At 41.1% G+C, this 23,549-nt stretch overlaps 1 protein-coding gene across 1 annotated transcript in view; it reads left to right on the plus strand.

Annotated features, from left to right (window-relative positions):
* LOC134984310 (uncharacterized) overlaps positions 1 to 23,549 on the plus strand; it is a 280,342-nt gene that overhangs the window by 42,498 nt on the left and 214,295 nt on the right. Inside the window, exon 6 of the mRNA XM_063949923.1 lies at positions 5,463 to 6,929. Within this exon, the coding sequence (XP_063805993.1) occupies positions 5,463 to 6,929 (1,467 nt within the window). The remainder of the gene's footprint in view (positions 1 to 5,462; positions 6,930 to 23,549) is intronic.

The raw sequence follows: 23,549 nt of genomic DNA on the forward strand, positions 1-23,549 counted from the left end.
CGTGGTGGGCATTCATACCGGCCCTCGTGAGGATAGGATTGCCCTTTACGCTGACGACATGCTGTTGTTTCTGCAGGATTACACCAGGTCTATGCCTACAGTGTTGCAATTGATTGAGGAGTTCGGTGTATATTCAGGCCTTCATATTAACTGGTCTAAGTCCTCTATTATGCCTGTGATTGCCCCCCCACCCTGCTGCTCCTAAAATCTCCCTACCGCTATGTTGGACGGCGAAATTTAAATATCTTGGGATTCAGGTAACCAATGACCCCTCTGACTTTACACCTTTGAACCTTGATCCGATCATGCAACAAATTACTCGTAAATCCAAGACTTGGTGTAAGCTTCCATTGACTGTATCTGGCAGGGTCAGCCTCGTAAAAATGATAATACTACCTAAGATTCTATATGTGGTTCTGCAATCCCCTGTATATATTCTTCCATCCTTCTTTAGAAAATTGACTAGTGTCCTGTCTTCTTTAATATGGGCTAGCAAACGTCCTAGAATACAACTGAACACTCTCACCAGGCTGCGCAGCGACGGAGGTCTGGCCTTGCCAAACTTTCAGATGTACTACTCTGCCGCTCAGCTGTCTCATATTAGTGCATGGGTACAGGATACTGGCGTCACTTCTCTACACTGGGTATTTGTCCAATGCTACTTCCCCGACTTATCCCCCCTGCAGGTGTTGCTGAGTGGGAGCTTGGCCCGGTTCCTCCCTCCTCTTATATACCAAGCCATGAAGGTGTGGCAGGCACTAAAAATTCTTTTGAAATTTGATGGATTGGACCCGGACACCCCCCTCTGGTATTCTAAATGGCTCCCTGAACTGTATGCGCTCGAGGGGAGGGAAGTTTGGGCCCCTAAATCAGTGATTTCCATAAATCACCTTTATACGGATAATACGCTCAAATCCTTCCAACAACTAAAAGATGAGTTTAATTTGCCTAACTCCTATTTTTTTAGATACCTCCAGCTCAGACATGCCTTGCAGTCCCAATTCGCCAATTCCCCCCCTAAAATTATACCATTTCCCGTTAAGACCTTTGTAAGTATGCTGGGTCGAGTTAAGATGATTTCCCATGCTTATGGTTATCTACTCGCCAAACTCCATATAGATCCTTTGACACGTCTCCGTGTCAAATGGGAGCAGGATCTGGGCCCCATAGATGAAGAGAACTGGGCCCTTGCTTTGGAAACTCCGTGCACGGTTACCAAATCCATCAGGTATCAACAGATACAATACTTCCTTTTGCATAGAATATATATGACCCCGGCCAGACTGGCCAAATTCGGGACGGGTCGTGTGGGTGACTGCCCTAAGTGTGGGATGACTGCAGGTACTTTTTGGCACCTCATTTGGGATTGTCCGGTGCTGCGGGCTTTCTGGGCGGGGGTCGGATCGATTCTGGGGAACACAGGGGTGGACGAGGCCATGCTTACTCCGCAATTTTGCATCCTGGGAATGGGTAGCTCTGACTTTGTGTCTGGTCCAGAGGGCCTATATGCTCGCAACATATGTGCAATGGCGAAGGTGAGCATTGCGAGGCTATGGATGGCCCCTAAGGGCCCTACACTCCCCGCTCTTAAGGCACTAATAAACGACACTGTTTTTAAGGAACGATACATTTATATGAAACACAATGCCTCCGCTAAATTTGAAAGAATTTGGTCTCCATGGCTGGAATCCATATACTCCGTCCCAGACCCTACAACTTAATGGTGATAGGGTTACTAACAGGTCCTGGATTTGCCAAGTTATGATCTTCTAGGGCCATAGGCTTCCTTCTCACCCAATGGGTTGTGAATGAGAGAGTGGCTCTGTGCCCATCTGGACAGGGTAGGATTTAGAGTGCTAGTATCCCCCAATGCGTCCTCTTCCCCATAATGTTTTTTGTCTCTTTGTTTTTTTAATTTTTTTATTTCTGGGGTTCTCTGTGTTTGGTTTCTGATTGTTTTCTTCTCTTTTAAAGGGTTTTACTCGGACGGATTGTCCGTAAGAGTTATATTTGAGGGGGGGGAAACAAAACAAAGTATAATGTGATTTCATGAATACTAGAGTGTACGGATAATGCAAAATAATGGTATATATAACTGTACATTCCTATGCGCCTATGAGCAAATGACATAGTTTGAAAATAAGTCGAAAGTGAATGCTGTTCCCCGATGAGGACATGTCATTACGTGTTTAATGTGTTCCTGTTATGCAATGTCTGTATGCAAACTACTCTCCTTCGAAATAAAAATACTTTATTTAAAAAAAAAAAATAATAGAAGTCCTTGCAGACTTCAGGAACGGCTCCTCCCGACTCGAAGACACAAAAAACACTGAGGCACTTGGGAATATGGATGGTGGAGGAAGGTTGCACATTTGAATATTTAAATGTGTCTCTCCCTGCTATCGACCTTCCCTAAGAGTACTCCAGTGACCCCTAGTGGATGAAAAAGAATTAATACTGCACAGGAGACCACAAATAGGTCAAATTTGATGGACAAATTGTCTTTTTTTCAACCTTGGATACTATGTTACTATGTAATACAGAAGGAAACTATAGGTCAGTAAGACAATATAGTAAGAAACAATAGGTCAGTTAGACAATACAGTATTAAACTGTAGATCAGTAACACAATACATTAAGAAACTATAGGTCAGTAAGACAATACAGTAGGAAACTATAGGTCAGTAAGACAATACAGAAGGAAATTATAGGTCAGTAAGACAATACAGAAAAACTATAGGTCAGTAAGACAATACAGTAGGGAAATAGGTCAGTAAGACAATACAGTAGGAAACTAGGTCAGTAAGACAATACAGTAAGAAACTGTAGGTCAGTAAGACAATACAGTAGTAAACTGTAGGTCAGTAATACAACACAGTAGTAAACTGTAGGTCAGTAAGACATACAGTAGTAAACTGTAGGTCAGTAAGACAATACAGAAGGAAATTATAGATCAGTTAGACAATACAGTAGGAAATTAGGTCAGTAAGACAATACAGTAAGAAACTATAGGTCAGTAAGACAATACAGTAGGGAACTGTAGGTCAGTAAGACATTACAGAAGGAAATTATAGGTCAGTAAGACAATACAGTAGGAAACTTCTAAAAAGCCTTTTGAAACAAGTTCCTCCTAACACCGCACAACTGCTCAGTGCGCAGACATTTGTGCGCAAAATAAAAAACTTGCAGTAAAACCTATGGAGAATTAGCACTAAAAACTTTTTGCGGCTAATTGGATGGGGAGTTTTTGCGATGAACTGAATTCCCCCATTAAGTGTTTATACATACAGTATGATGTTACATTGAGATTACCGCTGGAGGAAACTCTGCCACAATATTATTGAATATGTCATTTAGCCCATCCTCGTATGGGTGTAATATATCAATATATTCTTACTGAACAGGATTACCAGCACTGAATCAATTATCACCCAATATAATATACATGCCGATGTTTAACAACAAATACACTTGTTTTTTTATTACTTTATTCACCTTTATACATTTACCTTTGTGTTTTATATATCACTGATTTATCTTACATACTTTACTGTACTTAATAAAGGTTATATATTAGTGCACAAACAGGGCAGCACTTTCTCTTCTTTGCTGTTTTATTATTGCAACCATGTCACCTCTAGTAATCCCACACGAGCGTCCATGTCTCCTCCAGTAATCCCACACGAGCGTCCATGTCTCCTCCAGTAATCCCACATGAGCGTCCATGTCTCCTCCAGTAATCCCACACGAGCGTCCATGTCACCTCTAGTAATCGCACATGAGCGTCCATGTCACCTCTAGTAATCCCACATGAGCATCCATGTCACTTCTAGTAATCCCACATGAGCATTCATGTCACCTCTAGTAATCCCACATTAGCGTTCATGTCACCTCTAGTAATCCCACATGAGCGCCCATGTCACCTCTAGTAATCCCACATGAGCGCCCATGTCACCTCTAGTAATCCCACATGAGCGCCCATGTCACCTCTAGTAATCCCACATGAGCGTCCATGTCACCTCTAGTAATCCCACATGAGCGTCCATGTCACCTCTAGTACTCCCACATGAGCGTCCATGTCACCTCTAGTAATCCCACATGAGCGCCCATGTCACCTCTTGTGATCCCACCCATGTCACCTCTAGTAATCCCACATGAGCGTCCTTGTCACCTCTAGTAATCCCACATAAACGTCCATGTCACCTCTAGTAATCCCACATGAGCGTCCATGTCACCTCTAGTAATCCCACATGAGCGCCCATGTCACCTCTTGTGATCCCACCCATGTCACCTCTAGTAATCCCACATGAGCATCCATGTCACCTCTAGTAATCCCACATGAGCGTCCATGTCACCTCTTGTGATCCCACATGAGCGTCCATGTCACCTCTAGTAATCCCACATGAGCGTCCATGTCACCTCTAGTAATCCCACAAGATCGTCCATGTCACCTCTAGTAATCCCACACGAGTGTCCATGTCACCTCTAGTAATCCCACACGAGCGTCCATGTTACTTCTAGTAATCCCACACGAGCGTCCATGTCACCTCTAGTAATCCCACACGAGCATCCATGTCACTTCTAGTAATCCCACATGAGCGTCCATGTCACCTCTAGTAATCCTACATGAGCGTCCATGTCACCTCTAGTAATCCCACATGAGCGTCCATGTCACTTCTAGTAATCCCACATGAGCATTCATGTCACCTATAGTAATCCCACATTAGCGTTCATGTCACCTCTAGTAATCCCACATGAGCGCCCATGTCACCTCTAGTAATCCCACATGAGCGCCTATGTCACCTCTAGTAATACCACATGAGCGCCCATGTCACCTCTAGTAATCCCACATGAGCGTCCATGTCACCTTTAGTAATCCCACATGAGCGTCCATGTCACCTCTAGTAATCCCACATGAGCGCCCATGTCACCTCTTGTGATCCCACCCATGTCACCCCTAGTAATCCCACATGAGCGTCCATGTCACCTCTAGTACTCCCACATGAGCGTCCATGTCACCTCTAGTAATCCCACATGAGCGCCCATGTCACCTCTTGTGATCCCACCCATGTCACCCCTAGTAATCCCACATGAGCGTCCATGTCACCTCTAGTAATCACACATGAGCGCCCATGTCACCTCTAGTAATCCTACATGAGCGTCCACGTCACCTCTAGTAATTCCACATGAGCGTCCACGTCACCTCTAGTAATTCCACATGAGCATCCACGTCACCTCTAGTAATCCCACATGAGCGTCCACGTCCCCTCTAGTAATCCCACATGAGCGTTCAGTATTGATCAAGCTCCAGTCTAAGAATCCTAGCTTTTTTTGTTTTTTAATAAACATAAAAGCAATGATTACAAGTAAAAAATGTCAGTTATAGAATTATATATTGTATCCTGTAACACCCTGGGTCTTGTCTACTCATTTTATATTTCCATAATGTATTTTATTTCCAGCAGATGGACACACAAGCAGGAACATCTCAGAAGGACATCTAATGTTATCCCCGGATTGTGACATAAAAGATAATGACAGTAGACAGGAATCTCCAGGAGATATCCCCATTACCCCAATTATACATCCAGCTCTATCAGCTGATCCCCCTGATCCTGGGGAATGTTCTCCTGATCACTCTGATATTGGTGCATCTGTTACAGCTCTGAGAGTAGATACAGTGTTTCCCTGTTCTATAGATGCCAAATGTTTTACACAGAACACAAAGCGTATTACCAATCAGCCAGCTAAGGCAGGTGAGAGGCCACTGATATGTTCTGAGTGTGGGAAATGTTTTACATATAAATCACATCTTGTTACACATCAGAGAAGTCACTCAGGTGAGAGGCCGTATTCCTGTTCTGAGTGTGGGAAATGTTTCGCACATAAATCAGTTCTTGTTACACATCAGAGAAGTCACACAGGTGAGAAGCCGTATTACTGTTCTGAGTGTGGGAAATGTTTTGCATGGAACTCAAATCTTGTTACACATCAGAGAAGTCACACAGGTGAGAAGCCGTTTTCCTGTTCGGAGTGTGGGAAATGTTTTGCATATAAACCAGTTCTTGTTACACATCAGATAAGTCACACAGGTGAGAAGCCGTATTCCTGTTCTGAGTGTAGGAAAGGTTTTGCACGGAAGTCAGATCTTGTTGCACATCAGAGAAGTCACACAGGTGAGAAGCTATTTCCATGTTCTGAGTGTGGGAAATGTTTTACACAGAAATCAGCTCTTGATAAACATGAGAGAAGTCACACAGGTGAGAAGCCGTATTCCTGTTCTGAGTGTAGAAAATGTTTTGCACGGAAATCAGCTCTTGTTACACATCAAAGAAGTCACACAGGTGAGAGGCCATTTTCCTGTTCTGAGTGTGGGAAATGTTTTACACAGAAATCAGCTCTTGTTACACATCAGAGAAGTCACACAGGTGAGAAGCCATATTCCTGTTCTGAGTGTAGGAAATGTTTTCCACGGAAATCAGATCTTGTTTTACATCAGAGAAGTCACACAGGTGAGAAGCCATTTCCATGTTCTGAGTGTGGGAAATGTTTTACACAGAAATCAGCTCTTGATAAACATGAGAGAAGTCACACAGGTGAGAAGCCATATTCCTGTTCTGAGTGTGGGAAATGTTTTGCATCTAAATCACATTTTGTTATTCATCAGCATACTCACACAGGTGAGAAGCCGTATTCCTGTTCTGAGTGTGGGAAATGTTTTACACAGAAATCAGCTCTTGTTACACATCAGAGAAGTCACACAGGCGAGAAGCCGTACTCCTGTTCTGAGTGTGGGAAATGTTTTACACAGAAACCAGCTCTGGTTACACATCAGAGAAGTCACACAGGTGAGAAGCCGTACTCCTGTTCTGAGTGTGGGAAATGTTTTGCATGGAAATCAGTTCTTGTTAATCATCAGCGATTTCACAGGTGAGAAGCCATTTTCATGCTGTGAGAGAAATAAATCCGGTCTTGTTGAACATATTAGACATTACCCATTACGGAACCATTTACATCTTCTGGAGTATATTTATCACTGTCATGCAATGTTCCTCAAGGGCCAACCTCATCTCCTATGCTTTATGCAATATACATGCTACCATTGGGTGATATAATCAGATGTCATGGCCTGGTCTACCACTGCTATGCAGATGACCTGCTTTTTGCTCCATGTACTGAGAACCTAATACCAATCCTAAATGGTTGTCTAGCTGAGCTCCAGGGGTGGATGATGCCAGTTGGCTGTGACTCCGTCTTTGTGAAACATAATAGAAGCTCACCAACAAAGGACAAGACTACAGCTTTACCAACCATCAGGATTTATGCTTTGGTGTTCAGAATTGCTAAATACTGAACATGTGCTGAATCTTTGTGTTGTCCTGGTTTGTGGCTGACATAGACATCATGTATCTGCCACATACAAATCCTCGTTCTTTCATCTGTTTGACCATAGCCAGAATCAAGCACTTGATTCCCTCAGAAGTTCATAGACTACTGCAATGCCATCTACCTGGGTCACCCAGCAAAAGAATTGCAGAGCTTGCAGCTAGTACAGAATGCAGCAGCCAAGCTGTTACCTAACCAGCCCGTTCCTGCCTCCTAACACCCATTCTCTACTCCCTTCACCGGCTGCCTGTAAGATGACAAATCTATTTCATAATTGGCTAACTGACCTTCCCAGCCCAACATTACATGGTCCAAGGTACTAGAAGCAGCTTCTGCCTCCTTACTGCCCTGCTTGCTTGCTTCTACAGATGAAGGACTGTTACCAGCAGTACCAAGAATCTCCTGTCATTCATTTAAGGGTTGAACTTTTAGCTTTGCAGCCCTGACCCTGGAACTCACTGCCTTGCACAGTCCAAGAGGCCTCCACTCTAGAGACCTTCACAAGCAGACTGATGACTGTTACTCACACTATTCATTAATTTACCTCTATTTAGTTCCTAAATAATACATCCCAAATGCTTAGGTCTTTTTTCTGCTGTTTATTTTGTATCTTGTGTTTTGTGTAAATGTGAATGTCTAATACCAGTTTGCACAATCTGTATTGCTGCACGACAATATGGCGGCCATTGGAACGTGTTTTCACTTCTTCTAGTTTGCCTAACTTGTTGCAGACACTCATCTTGATCAGGAGTGTCGAGTGTTTTTTGTGATACAAGATCCTATCCATATATACCCTGTACATTACCATGTGCATTAGAATCACCAGGGTTCCATCTGCAGTGGTTTGTTGTATGTTACATCTATATGGTGCGGATACTCCCCTGTATTTCATAATAAAAGCTTTTGTTTGCATCTAATTATTACATTAAAGCTTTTATTTTGTTATCCGTTTTATATTCCCATCTGAGTAATTACGCCATAATGTCTAATCTCGGAGTGGACCCCAGAAGATGTGAAGAAACCTTGTAAGTGTTCCATCATTCTGTTACGTGTAAGCATACAGGTAAGTGATGGCACGGTGGTCACTGACCGTCACATTCAGGTGGTATAATGGAAGTGGGACTGTCTTGGCTTATTCTAGTCTACTGCAGAAATAAAAAATCAGCCTTCATCCTGCTTATAAAAATGACAAAGCCCATAAATCAAGCTTGGTCGGACAAGATAGAAGCCACATTAATGGTGGCACATCATATAGGCTGAGGACCCATGCTTCTGCTATATATGGAATAACTCTTCGCCCACAAAAATCTTCTCTTCACCATTCACAATGTCCACCATTGCCCCTTCAGAAGGGTCACAACTTTCCTTTGCTTGTTCCACCTACTCCACAGAGCCCATGACCACCTCCATGACCATTTCATGTTTATCTGGAGGCCAGGCATCTGGGAGGTTTGTGGCCTGAGATAGCCACAGAACCACCAGGTAGTGGGCAAGAAGAATTCACAGCCTCCCCAGGAACTGGAGAGCCCAAGGATCTACCCCACATGAGGCAGAGAAGGGTCAACCATAGGGTTTGGCTTGCCTATTTCCTTCCTAAAAACTGCTCTTTACCCAGTTTGGTACCTGTGGGATCCAACTCCAATTTCCCTTGAGAGTCCTTACCCTCACTAATCCCTTCTGAACCTACCAGATCCTTCCCCTTCCAACCACTCCTCCTTTTTAAGCTTTCACCACCTGCTGTGTGAGTCCCATACAACTACTCCATTCCTTGACTCATTGGTGTAGCAACCCCCTTCTCCCCACCCCCACCACACTGCTATACTGCAGTTAAGCTGTGAGACTTGCTGCTAGCAGTACTCACTACTCAGCACACACTCACATCATGATTACACAGCTGTGCCAGATATACTGTCTCACTGACAACCAGGATGAGACACTCCCAGAAAGGCATGTATGTATGAGTACGGAGAGAGTGGGAGCAGTGGGGCTACATGACTGACAGCTGAGCCTGTCACGTCAGTGAGGTGACAAAATGCAAGATATAATTACCTAGCTAAATCAGGCGCTAATGCAATGTTACATGTATTAAATGAGCACCAAATATATTGATTATTAGATAGCAGCTCCTATGCGGCAACTGGATGCCTTAGACAATATAGATTGTTTAAGTTTCAATAGAGACATAAAAGAGCGCTGATGGTATGTAAATAAAAATATTTCTAATATTTATTACAGTTCAACACAATAAAAACAGTTCTGCCAATAATAACCAGATAAAATGTAGCCACAATATTTCTGATTGTATATAAACTGTATACAGATTCAGCTGTAATCACTCATGTTAGATCAGTTGTATTTAAATGCAGTTGAATCAGCTGATATGTGCAGTACTGCGGTCCATTAATTAACATATTAGAGTGTAGGAGTACTCCAGTTTATGTATATACCAGAGGGATCCCATTGTATTAAAGTGGATAATTTAAGTAGTTCAGTATCCTCACTTATAGGTCAGTGTTCTCACCCAATGTTGGTAATCTCCGCTGGTTCCCGTCAATAGCAAAGTGCAGTGTGAGCTACAAGCGGCTGCAGGTATCCCTCACAGATGGACCAGAGGGAGATGCCACGAGCTCCGATGATCAGTCTGCAGACAGGGCGTCTCAGCACAGCGGCGGGCGGTATCATTCTGTCCCATGTGACAGCGGTGAGGATCAATGAAATTGTTTATAGTGTATGAATCTCCTTCAATGGACCGACAGTAGCTACAACCCTCAACGCGTTTCTCCGCCACAGGCAAACGGCGGTTTCCTCAGGAGATATGAATACCCAATGAAGAAGTAAATGCTTATTTAAACCGCTTGTATCCAATTGGCTTTTGAGTGGTGATATGCACACCTGAGTGAATGCTCGGTGTTGCTTAATTTGTATAGAGTTGATCCACATGATGTAATTAATACAGGTGCTCTTTTGTTAAAAAGAAAAAGGAACTATACAGATAATATCAAGCTTAAACAATAAAATTAGTACTTATAGTAGATAGTGGTGGGAAAACAAAGAACACACTAAGCCCCATATATATGTATATACAGATAGAATTTCTAATGGACAGATACCTAATATGTCGCTTTATTACTTTGACATTAAATATGTCTTGCTTTATAGAGATTATTTTTTATATATAGTTTGAATATTTATCATCCTCTCTATTCCTTTGAAGGGGTTTCGTGTTTCAAGTTATTCCCACCACTTTCTGAAAACACATTCAATATAAAAAGGAATCTCTGAGTATAACCATTAATTTAATTAGAAAGCTCCAAGAAACAAGTATTTCAAAAGAGCTCATAATAACTAGACAGCTAAAATAGCTCAGTGAGTAAGTAACTGAGCACCAGTGAGAGATGTCATCAGTTCAAATCCAACTTAGACTCAATTACTTTATATAGAATTCTATATTGTTTTTATGTTTACAGCCATTTAGAATGGTTGAAGCGCACCCCAATAGTTGTTATTGGGGAATACATTTATATTATAGGTTTAATCTATTAGGTACGTATATTGAGAAGAGGCAACAAATAAATCACAAGTTGTGGCAAGATTAAGGTGGAGGAAATACCTACAGCTGTATAAACTATTTATAACCCACCCAAAGCATATCGGACCAAACCACTATATTCAAAATAGTAGGAGAGAAAATATTCAAATAGATGTTCCTAAGATATACAGATAATAATAATTAAATAGAAAAATCTTTTCTGAATCATCAGTCGTTGTGACAGAGACCATCTGAGTTAGCCATATGCATCGTCATATTCAGTGTAAATTGGTGAAAATATATATATATATATATATATATGAGTCTATTGTTGCTCATATCACACTAGCCAAAGAATAATCCAGAGATAGATACAAAGTACCATGTGTATAATATACTCCATAGATATCGCAAAGGATATATATGTATGTATAGACTAAGTTTCTTAACAGAAGGATAAGAAAACAGCAAGGGGAAAAAAAGGGGGGAGGGAAGAAGAAAAAAAAGGAAGCTATAGGATAAAATAGAATAACATACAGATATTGATTCATATATTATTCAGCTCAATGTTTTCGTTGAGACCTAGAGGGAACAAAGTATCTATCATACAAATCCAGTATGCTTCCCTCTTACAGAGGAGGTTATATCTATCCCCACCTCGGAATGTCTGTTTTATATGTTCAACTCCCTGTATGGACAGAACCCCACAATCACCTCCATGGAGTGAGCAAACATGTCTAGGTACGCTGTGTTTAGTTGACTTTTTAAGAATTAATCTTCTATGTTCTAAAAACCTAGAGAGCGTATTGTTCTACCGACATATTGGCAACCGCAAATGCAGGAGATTACATAAACCACAAATGTTGTCAGGCAGTTTATATTGCCCACTATATCGAAATATTCTTTAGTTCTATATGATAAGAATTATGATCGTCAGTGAGGTGGATGGGGCATCCCATTCCCAGCTGGAACAGCACACTATATGTAAGAGCCGGAGCGGTGCAGGGCTACTGGCTGACAGCCTAGCATCTCGGTGCAGCGGCAGAAGTCTGTAAATGATGGGAAATAACATCTGGCCCATGGCTACAGTGAGGAAATGAGAGGTCTGTGACAATATAGCTATGCCTCATTTCTTATGTCAGATATGTGCTTTTTATCCCCATGTCCCTATACATTCAATTCATCTGTTTCCTCATTCTCCATAACATGTCCATTACTGCTCACCCAATATTGTGTTTAAATCAACCTTAATATTGTTAATATATCCAATTGTGTTACATTATCTGTTACCCTTTGGATAATGTATTCATGTTAGACTTAGTTTTCTATTGTTTACCACCACCACGGTGGACTCTCAAAGGGTGAGTCATATAAGGTACCATTGTCCCTTTTTGTTTACTCCCTATTGTCCAACAGTGAGCTGACCAGACATGGTTGCTCTCTGGCTGATGTAATCACCTTGATTAGAATATGTATTGTATTCCAATGCTGTAAGATCCTTAGACAAAGAAGTCACACACACCCCATGTAATATGAAGCTTCTGGGGGTATAAGAAGAGCTAACCAGAGAGCTGAAAGAGATTCTATGCTCCTTGACTAAGAAGTGATGTTCTGCCAGGAATTTGTGGTGGGAATTGTCATGTGGAATTGGATTACAGAGGTGTGCTGAGCTGTTTATAACCCATTCTGTTCAATAAACCACTGTTGGTTTTTCATCTACCACTGTGCCTGAGTGATTTGGAACCTAGTATCTTCACAGCTACTATCGATGGCGGGTAACTACCTGGCTCTCTTCCTTTGATGGTAAAACTAGATATCACGTATAGTCCATCAATGATTCCTGATCATCAATGGTTGATGGCCAATCCTAGACCAGACCCTGAGAGACCACAGCCACCACCAGATCCACAATGTGTACCTAGAAGCTGCCACATCTGGCACTTTGTTACCCGCCCTCAGATCTACCTTCTCCTACAGAGCCACCTCTCCACATCTAAGCTGGAACTCTGCAGGTTTCCTTCACCACCAGCTTTGATCTCCTTTGCATCAGCATCCCAGCCAGCCTCACACAGGTCCATGGAATCAGCATTATGATAACTTTTGACTCTTTATTTGCTGCAGCTGCTATATAGATCCTGTGATTTCCTCCAGCTTATTAACCAGCTGCACCAGCTCCTCATTTCATGTAACTCTCCCAGCTGCTGCAGCAGTTTTTTCTCCTGCAGGGTCCACAGGTTATCCACAGGATAACATTGGGATATGATGATGCGACAGCAGATTTGCACCAAATGGTCAAAGCTTTTGGCCTCCCAGCATGCAGTGGGCCCATCCATATATCCCCACCTCCTGGCTCAGGCAAATCAGTTTTTTGTTTGGTGTGGCAGGAGCGAGACCATGGTCAAGAGGGCTTCTGGTTTTTAGCAGCTATAAGCATTCTTATTTTATTTTTATAGTCTTTTTCTTGAGTGATCTTTCTAAAAAGCATCTTACACGCACCTTAGAAAGAGTCGCTCCAACAATTCCCCGCCGAGTCGTGACAATGCTTACCCACGTGTACAGTGCCTTTTTGGCGGGAGTCTGTGTCGGATATACAAGCAAGTCCAGCAGAAGTTACCCGGCTGTGGCCGGCGCATGGGGAGAAGGTAAGGCATCGGTTCTGCTTAGAGGGGGAACATGGACACAGCTGCACTATTTTGGAGGTGACTACCAAACAGTCACTGATGTGGCTGCCACCTAGCGTGGCAGCTAGGCCTTCGGGATCATAGGCTAGGCCTATGATCATAGTGCTAGGCCTTCAGGATCATAGGATCCAGAGGTAGCATGAGGCCATGATCCCTGGGATTGATGTCAACAGTGGAGAGTCAGACTCTCCCCTGGTTGTCCCTCCCCCGGTTCATGACCAGTTTCCTCAGAGTCTCCTGCCATGAACGGTTTTCCGGCTTCCATCTGAGACACTGTGTATCTAAAAGGACCCAGTCGCAGCATAGGCGGCTGTGTGACTGGTGTGTCAGTGTTCTCTTGGGCGTCTGTGTTCACTGTAGGTTTACGGGGCGAGTGTGTACACTATTAGCGTCTGGATCCACTCAGCGTTTGCTAACGTATTGATCAGTCCTGGAAGTGGGGTGAGTCTCCTTGTATCACACTCTACTGAGCCGGGTAATACAGCACTAAGTCTCTATCTACCTTTTGAGTACGAATAGTTGGATAAGTGCCGGATGCATATGAGTCTAATAATTATTACTGTTGTTTCTTTTGCTATGCGTCTGAATACGTTTAAACTCCTATATAAGGTAATAGTTACATAGTTACATAATTAGTGAGGTTGAAAAGAGGCAAAATGCCCATCGGGTTCAACCTGTATTCTGTGATCAGCTGTTCATATTATAATGTACCTGCTGATGTAATGTCTTAGTACCAATTGACAACAATGATTATTACCACTCCCAGTTTAATGTCACTGTGTTAAATGCTATAACCCTGGATACCCTTTCCAGTTAGAAATTTGTCTAATCGGTTTTTAAATGCATTTACAGAGTCTGCCATTACTATCTTCTCCGGCAGGAAGTTACAAATTTTTATTGCCCTTACCGTGAAGAACCCTTTCCTACGTTGTATATGGAATTTTCTCTCCTCTAGCCTCAGCGAGAGCCTACGTGTCCTATGCAGAGTTCTTTTAATACACAAATCCGCTGCTAGCTCCTTGTGCTGACCCTTTACATATTTGAAGATATTAATGTCACCTCTTAGCCGCTGCGTACTCCAGAGACTCTAACCCTTTAATCAATTTAGTAGCCCACCTTCGAACCCTTTCTAGTTCTCATATCTTTTTTATAATATGGTGCCCAAAATTGAACACACTATTGTGTTTTTTGTCCCAAAATGCATAATTTAGCATTTTTCTATATTGAACCTCATTCCCCATTTAGACGCCCATGCTTCAAGTTTAAATAAGTCATTTTGTAGAGACTCCACATCGCTATCTGAATTAATTACCTTACACATCTTAGAATCATCCACAAAGATTGACACTGTGCTTTCCAGGACTATTCCTAGATTGTTGATAAATATATTGAACAGTAGCGGGCCAAGTACGGACCCTTGTGGTATTCTGCTGACTACTGGTGCCCAGCTGGAGAACATCCCGTTGACCACTACTCATTGTGCTATGTTATCCAGCCAATTACCTATCCATGTACAAATAGTATATCCTAGACTAAGTTCCCTTAATTTGATGATCAGTCTCCTGTGAGGCACTGTTTTGAAGGCTTTTGCAAAATCTAAATACACCACATCCACTGCTTTTCCCTGATCAAGATTCTCGCTCACTTCCTCATAGAAGCTAATTAAGTTAGTTTGACATGATCTGTCCCTTACAAACCAATGCTGACTTTTGCTAATAATCTTATTAACGTGCAGATAATCCTCTATGCCAGGCATTCCCAACCACGGTCCTCGAGGCACACTAACAGTGCAGGTTTTAGTGATATCCAGGCTGCAGCACAGGTGACTTAATTAGTAGCTCAGTTATTTTGATTTAACCATCTGTGCTGCAGCCTGGATATCACTAAAACATGCACTGTTGGTGTGCCTTGAGGACCGTAGTTGGGAATGCCTGCTCTATGCTATCCCTCAAGATACCTTCCAATAATTTGCCCACTATAGAGGTTAAGCTAACTGGTCTATAATTACCAGGATTATTTTTAGTTCCCTTTTTAAATAAAGGCACTACCTCCGCTATGCGCCAATCCTTAGGTACCTTGCCTGATCTGATTGAACTGTGGAAAATCAAGTATAGGGGTTTTGCTAGCTATGACCTAAGCTCCGTATTAACCCTCGGATGAAAACCATCTGGGCCTGGTGATTTATTAATCTTTATTTTGCTTAGTCTCTCCAGGACAATAAGTATCCAGCCAAGAGTCATTACCTTCCCTATATTTATGCACTACTTTCTCCGACTGATCCTCCCTGGTGAATACTGAGGAAAAAAATTGTTCAGTATTTCTGCTTTTATTTTATCATCATTTATCAAACCTCCCAATTCATCTTTTAATGGGCCTACATTCTCATTTTTTAACCTTTTTCCTTTTTAGGTATTTATAAAACTTTTCAGGATTGCTTTTACTCTCTATAGCGATTTGCTTTTCGTTTACAATTTTTTCTGTGATTACTCTAGCATTTTTATTGCATTCCTTATAATACTGGAATGACTCCTCCCCTCCATTAGATTTAAATGTTTTGAAAGCACGCCTCTTTTTAGCCATTGCTTCTTTGACCTACTTATTAAGCCACATTAGTTTGTTTATAGTACTCCTGTATTTACTGCTCATGGGAATAAATTTGCGAATATTGCTATCAAGCAACCCTTTTAAAGCTACCCACATTACCGTTGTGTCTTTACCATGAAACAAAACTTCCCAGTCAATCTCGTTTAGTGCCTGTCTCAGCATATTGAAATTAGCTTTTCTAAGGTTAAATGTTTTAGTTGTTCCCTTATTATAGCTATGTTTCTTGAAACTTATGTTGAATGTGATCATATTGTGGTCACTGTTTCCCAAGGTCTCCCCAACTTTAGTGTTTGATATAATGTCCACATTACTGGTAATAACTAGGTCCAGAATAGTTTTACCTCTAGTTGGGTCCTCGACTAATTGAGTTAAGTATTGATCCTTTAATGTATTTAAGAACCTGCTGCTCCTAGTTTTTACACATGAATCGCTACTCCAATTTATATCAGGATAGTTAAAATCCCCTAACACTAGGATGTCCCCCATTCCCGCAGCTTTTTCAATTTGGTGTAAGAGTTGTTCCTCGTCATGTACACTAATATCCGGTTCCTTGTAGCACGTGCCAATGACTAGTTTCTTCGCCTCTGTGCCCCCTCTTGTGATCTCAGCCCATAGCGACTTCACGTTATCTCCAGCCTCCCCCGAAAATACCCTCTATTAAGTTTGGTCTTAGAGATGGTTTAACAAAGAGACATACCCCTCCTCCCTTTTGGTAGCCCTGTCCCTCCTGAAAAGAGAATATCCCTCCAAATTCACAACCCAGTTGTGAGAGTCGTCCCACCATGTTTCCGTAATACCTATAATATCATACTGAGACTATGATACAAGCCATTCCAATTCCTCCATTTTACCCGAAAGGCTTCTTGCATTCACAAGCATACATCTTAGCTTAGCCTCTCCATTGCTCGTTTGTTTTAGTGGTATCTTATCTATATTTACAAGAGCCTTTCTAGACTTACCCTTACTGACTGTTATTCTCCTCCCTCCCTTTCCACCCCATCATGCTTAAGACAACCTTCCTCACTACTATCTCTATCTGACCTATTAAGACTTTCTAAACCCCCTCCCTGATGTTAGTATCCTCCCTTATGCTATGCACATTATTTTCTATATACCATATTGCTGAGCCATAGTCGTCATTAGGTAATAAATTGGGAATATCTTGGGCAATACCTGTGTCAGTATTTCCGGTGTCAATACCCATGCAAATACCCTTGCATCTGATCTTACGCTCCCCCTTCTCCACTGATCTGCGCACAGAAGTTGTTCTCCCCGGCTGCAGGCTCTCTTCCCCACCGGCTGCTGGTTCCCTCCAGCCGTTGGCTCCCTCTGGCCACTGCTTTACGCCCATGGGCTACCTTTGTACAGGCATTATCCAGTATAGCTGAGTGGATAATTCCAACTTCTGTACCAGGGATAGGTTACACTATTAATCCTTACATGCAGCATCCACCTGGGGTTTATCACATCCAGCGGGGGAAGCAGCAGCCTCTCAACAAAAACAGGCTGAAAGGCCAGTGGTAAGTAAAGCACATAGACATGAAACAACATCTTCACAGTCTACACATGCTTCAGATGAGGATTCGTTGGAGAAAGAAGACTCATTACACTCTGGTTCTGCATACAAAGATGAGGAAGGAGGTCTTAGCTCAGTGGACATATCTGAGTTAATTAATGCGATGAAAGCCATTCTATCCTTAGAATAATCAGCAGAGCCTGTGTTAAAATCTAAGTCACCTGTGTTTAAATGTCCCAAAACAGTCAGGACTGAGTTTCCTGGGTCAGAACAGCTGAAGGAAATTATGGAAGAGGCGTGGGCTACTTCCAGTAAGAAATGTAGAATTTCAAGGAAATGGAATTCCAATTATCCTCTTCCGGCTGAGGACTGTTCAAACAGGGAGGTGGCCCCCAAAGTAGATATGCATGTCATTTGGTTACTGGGAATATCTACATTACCTCTGCCTTCAACATCATTAAATGATGTCATGGATAGGAGAGTTGATGGTTTTCAAAACATTTTTATTTGTCTGGGGCAATCATAAGACCAGTCATGGCTTCAGCTTGGCTGGCAAAAGCAGTGGCTGCCTGGACTGATGCATTGGAAGGGGATCTTTCAGTTGCATTTAGAGAGCAAAAATCTCATGTAGCACATATCAAACAGGCTGCAATGTTTATGGAAGAAGCAGCCTTGAATATGGGTACTATTGCCTCTCAGGCATCAGCTTCAGCAGTAGCCGCTCACAGAGCAGTTTGGCTACGTACATGGAAAGCTGATTCAGAATCCGAAAAGGTTTTGGAGTCTTTACCTTTTACTGGAGATATTCTTTTTGGTAAAGAATTAATCAGTATCTTGGAGTCAGAAGCAGACTCCAAAAATGTGAAGTTTCCTTCCACATACAAATTCAAGCCTAAAATTCCGGCTTTTCAGCCCTTTCTGTCTCAAGGGAAAACAAAAGAAGAAGGAGATGGCAAACAGTCCCAATACAACAAGTCTGGTGTTAAAGATGAATTATAAAAATAATTAAGAGTTCTCCGTTGTGATGATATTCAGCATATAGAATTTATTATCAAAGAAGGAACCGCTCCCAATATTCTGCGCAGAGGAGCGTGGACCAAGACAGAATTCATCAATGAGCCTGTGTCTTTAGAACACTTTACATTATTTATACCATAACATTATACAATTATTCAGAGCTTATTTACAAACAAGGTGTACATATAGATTAAATAATGGAGATACATTGGTTGATGAACAATAAGGGGAAATGCCAAATATGGTCCGATTAGCTAATTAAAGAGAGTGGTTTTATCCATAAGATGGCAGACTTGTCCATGAATCTTGAATCTCCTATACATAACAGTTAGATTCTCTAATAGGCTTCGTTGTCATAAAGGTCATTCTTGTTCATAATAACGTGTTGTCCAAATTGAAGGTCCATCAGATATTCCATGATATGTCCTTGTTCTGTCACAAAGTCTCATACAATATCATTGAGCACTCGTTATCTACACAAAGGCCTTGCTACTAGCCACGTAAAACACCTAATCAAATGATGCTCAAGGGTTGTGGGAGAATATTACTCTGTGCATAGTAACTCTATACTAAAAGAAAACACTGTTTAAGGGAACATTAGAATATCAAGAATCAGCACAATTAATGAGACAATACAGGATATTTGATATAATTTCAACATTCCACCGTTTTGTTTAATCTCTAAACAACTATCATATAATAAATCAAATATTCACCATGTTTAAATGATTTGTCTGGTGATGAGTGGAGTAGTGTGAGATGCGAGATAGAATAAGGAAAACCCGTTCTCTGGATGCAATCGCTGGCACTAGTCCACTGAGTATCGATGCGAAAAGCCTCAACCCTCCCGAAAACTTGTATAGATAAGAGAAATGGAAGAGGTAGCGACAGAATATGTTCTGTTTCTTTACCCTGGCTATAGGTTGAGGTTCTTCTTGCTGTGTGTGTGTATGAAGCAAAAGCATGTACGCACCTATTAAGTGTATATTTCTGTTAGTGTGATCATGTGTGGGCTACCGCAGTGTAGGTAACCGGGGTCATCACCATAAGATTAGGCTTTCTTTGGGGTGTTAGTATTTTGCAACATTGTTGACCAAGGGACGGCAGACATTTGATGCTTACACAGATTATGAGAATTATAAGAATTATCATCATGACATAATGTAACACTTGATATAGCCACTTAGAAATACTAGCTCCCATCCATCCAAAAAGATCCCAATCAGCCGATTGGTTCATGTGTTCCTGTAAATCTTGTAGTAATTTAACCTTCTGTTCAATGGGATTGTAATTATCTGAGATATTAAAACACATTCCTTTAAATTATTCCCATCCGCTACCTTCTCTGAGCAGTAACTAATGGATGGCTACTTGATTGTGAATCATACCTTCTCTAATGTCTCTCATTTCTTCATTAATGAGTCCTATAGAGGTATTTGTAGCCTTTATATTTTTAGCTAGTCCATAAAAGTAAAACTTCCTAGGTCTATCACAAGTCTATATAGCAAGCCAAAAGGCATATCAGTAAGGGTTTTTTTATAGTAAATTAATTTGTAAATCATAGTATTTTAGCTCTATAACCACGAGATATAAATAGATACTTTTGGTAAGCATGTCTCAATTGATAAGTGATATATTTCTTCTTCTGCTCAAGTACATATTCATCAGTATCTTATCAAAACATCATTTTGTACATATTCCTAGTGTTATTATATCTTCATATGCCCTGGTCAGTGTGAGGAACATACTATATGTTTGTGTTATTTTCCTTAAGCCATTATGGATCATGATGTAGGGAGAAATGTCATCAGTCACATAGAACCCACAGGTGAATTGTTACCTTACTTGCCACAGTACCAGGAACCTGATTCAGCTCCCCGTCCTGTCCCCCCCTTGTTCCACCAAGTATGAAATATATACAGTATATAATATCTGCCATCCAATCTACTATGAGCAGGTCTATTCTTAAACATTATACACCTTACAGGGATTTGCGATTCTTCCACTTTACCATCCATACCAAACAAGGCATAGAACTATTTACTGTCCCTTAAACAGTGCCTCCAAATTTATGGTGAGATCAGCCCCCTCGTTGGTGCTATTAGCCTCTCCAGGTGGGCTTCTCTCAGCAAATTTCTGTAAATAGAGGTAGTCCTTGGCGTGGTTCTTCCCCAATGATCTATAAGGAGACCTGATAAGAGAATTACAGACCATTCATAAACTCACCAGGCTTCATCTCATGCCAGCTGCTCCCAGCACTGCTGTTTGCCTGGTAGGAGACTGTGCTCTGGTGGATCTTCCTGAACTCCTTATTTTTTCCTTTCAGGCATGGCTATAGTATGTGGTGCCATTATTTAATTCAGCATGATACCTTATACTGGGCATGTGCCAATGAAAATCTAATATGGAAACCGGTTCTTGGGAACAGAGTTAGTGGAGCGATAGACATCAACTGGTGCTTATGCAAGACTACGCCACCCCCACACCACGTTCCCTGTGACTTTTGACAACATGATATCATGGTGGGATTCTCTGAGGCCAAAGACCTATAGGGCGGTGTAATTGTGGATTCCACTCTTATGATTAAATATATATATATATTGTTTTAATAATTTTATTCTATACAATGTGGCCAACCAGTGCTTTTGGCTGCCGCTAAACACTTTACAACATACTAAGACTTATTTCCTATAGGGTGGATAGTTATTCTGTATTGCCTGGGAAAGGTCCTTGTGTAGAGCGGGGTATTCTCTCTTTAGACAGGGAAGGCATGACTGCATCCTCTTACATTCATAGGAAAAGAAAGCTGAACTGTTGTCACCATACTCCCCTTACCAATGTGAGTAAGCCTATGGGCTTTCTCCGTCAGGCCAGGTACGGTAATAGTGATGTCAGTGCAGTGGTCTTACCTGTAACCTCACCAGATATCATTATTATCTGGTACACGTCCATTTTCCCTTCCACAAGGATATTTCCTGTTATAAACAAGACTGGTACAATTGTATTCATTTCTCATAGGTTTAACATTTCTCTATTATACCATATTTTCTTCTCTGGAACAGGATACTTTCTAGATTTCTCATAGTGGCTCATTGTCAAGAAACATGGAATTAATATCTTCATTGTCTTTTATGACGGTAGTTTTCCTTGGGCCTTTGAAATATCATCGTTCCGTGTAGGATGACTCGGTGTAATCTCATTATCTTCATTACTACAATAGTCTCTCTCTTTTTTCTTTCTTAAAACAGACTTTCTTTCAGTCTTCAAACTTTCATGCGACCTTCATATTGTTTCTCAACTTTTCTTTTCCAATCACCTCTCTCGTTATGATCCATCTATTATCCTACATACTTTTCCTTTCTTCACTTGCATATCTTTCTAAAAAATAAAATGCACTGGAATATGCGCCATGCAGCTATTTATAGTAACAATATCTTTGCCTATAACAAATATATTCTACTCTCCCCCCTTGTGACAACCTTGTCACAAAACAGAAATTGTTTGTTATATGGGCAAATAACTCTTGGATAACTACGGGATCATAAAATAAAGACCATAAAAGTTTAAAAACATAATATTTAGAGAAAAAAAACAGCAGTATGAGGACCTTGTGGTAGGAAAAATATGTAAATTATGTCGGTTGATGTAGTATCAAATACAAGGAAAGGGAAAAAAATTAACAATATTATATATGTGACTTCTATGTGGAATTACAACATGTGCAGTGCAATGTGTGCATGAAAATCTAGACACTGGCTCCATCACTTAGTAAGTATCTGATATCCTGGCATCCCCGACCTGTATATTTACAAAGTACATAGAATAACAGATTATTATTGATAATATTACTATCACAATAAACTTTGATATATCAATAATCTATTCTTCTGATTTTGCAATAGTCTGGATTTTCATACTAGTATTTTGTCCATACGGAACCAACTTTTGTGACTTTCCTGTGGGACTTACAATATAAACAGGCTGTAGCTGTGGTTCTGTAGGATTACTTTGCCTGTCGGTTTCTTTCTTTTTGCTATTACAATCTAGACGACGTATTGTCATGTGTAACTTGGTCTGAGAACATTCACATTTCCAGGAACCTTGCTTATAGGGAGTAACCCTTACCCTTTCCTTATCACAGCGTCTAGTACTACGTGATGTGGACGGTTCCCCAGACTTATTAGTTCTGCATTTATCAGACCAAGGAACATTACAATTTTGACAATCTCTCTTGGTACATTTCCATCCTGTTACTTTTGTATAAAGTTACACACAAAGAAAGGAAAGAATTGGTCTTAGTGTGGCGCACTTAACAGTAAATAGATACATAAAATATAACTTTTATTGTATTAATGTTAGAAGGCCTGTAACTGTGAAATGTGAATACCAAAATCAACAACTGACAAAACACAGTGTAACATATATTGTTAAAAACACACACTGTACCTACTGTGTCGTGTACACCATATATAGTCAATTCATTTGTACTATGACTTCCAATGATATTGTGTGTACTGTCCATTTAAGTCAGAGCTAGCCAAACCGGTCCTCGAGATCTACCAACAGTGCATGTTTTCCAGGCCTCCTGGAGATCTGTAGAATTGTCAGGTAGGAATAAATGCAGCACATCTTAATTAGTAATGACTACACCTGTGCTCCAGCTAGGTGGTCTGGAAAATGTGACCTGTTGGTAGATCTCGAGGACCGGTTTGGCCAGCCCTGATTTAAGTGCTTATATAAATAAAAATATTTGTTAATGTCTTGCAGTGTACTCTCTTATTCATTACCAGGTTTTGGGTAGTATAACCTTCAAGGT

This window comes from Pseudophryne corroboree (assembly GCF_028390025.1).
Source record: "Pseudophryne corroboree isolate aPseCor3 chromosome 3 unlocalized genomic scaffold, aPseCor3.hap2 SUPER_3_unloc_49, whole genome shotgun sequence".
Classification (NCBI taxonomy): domain Eukaryota; kingdom Metazoa; phylum Chordata; class Amphibia; order Anura; family Myobatrachidae; genus Pseudophryne; species Pseudophryne corroboree.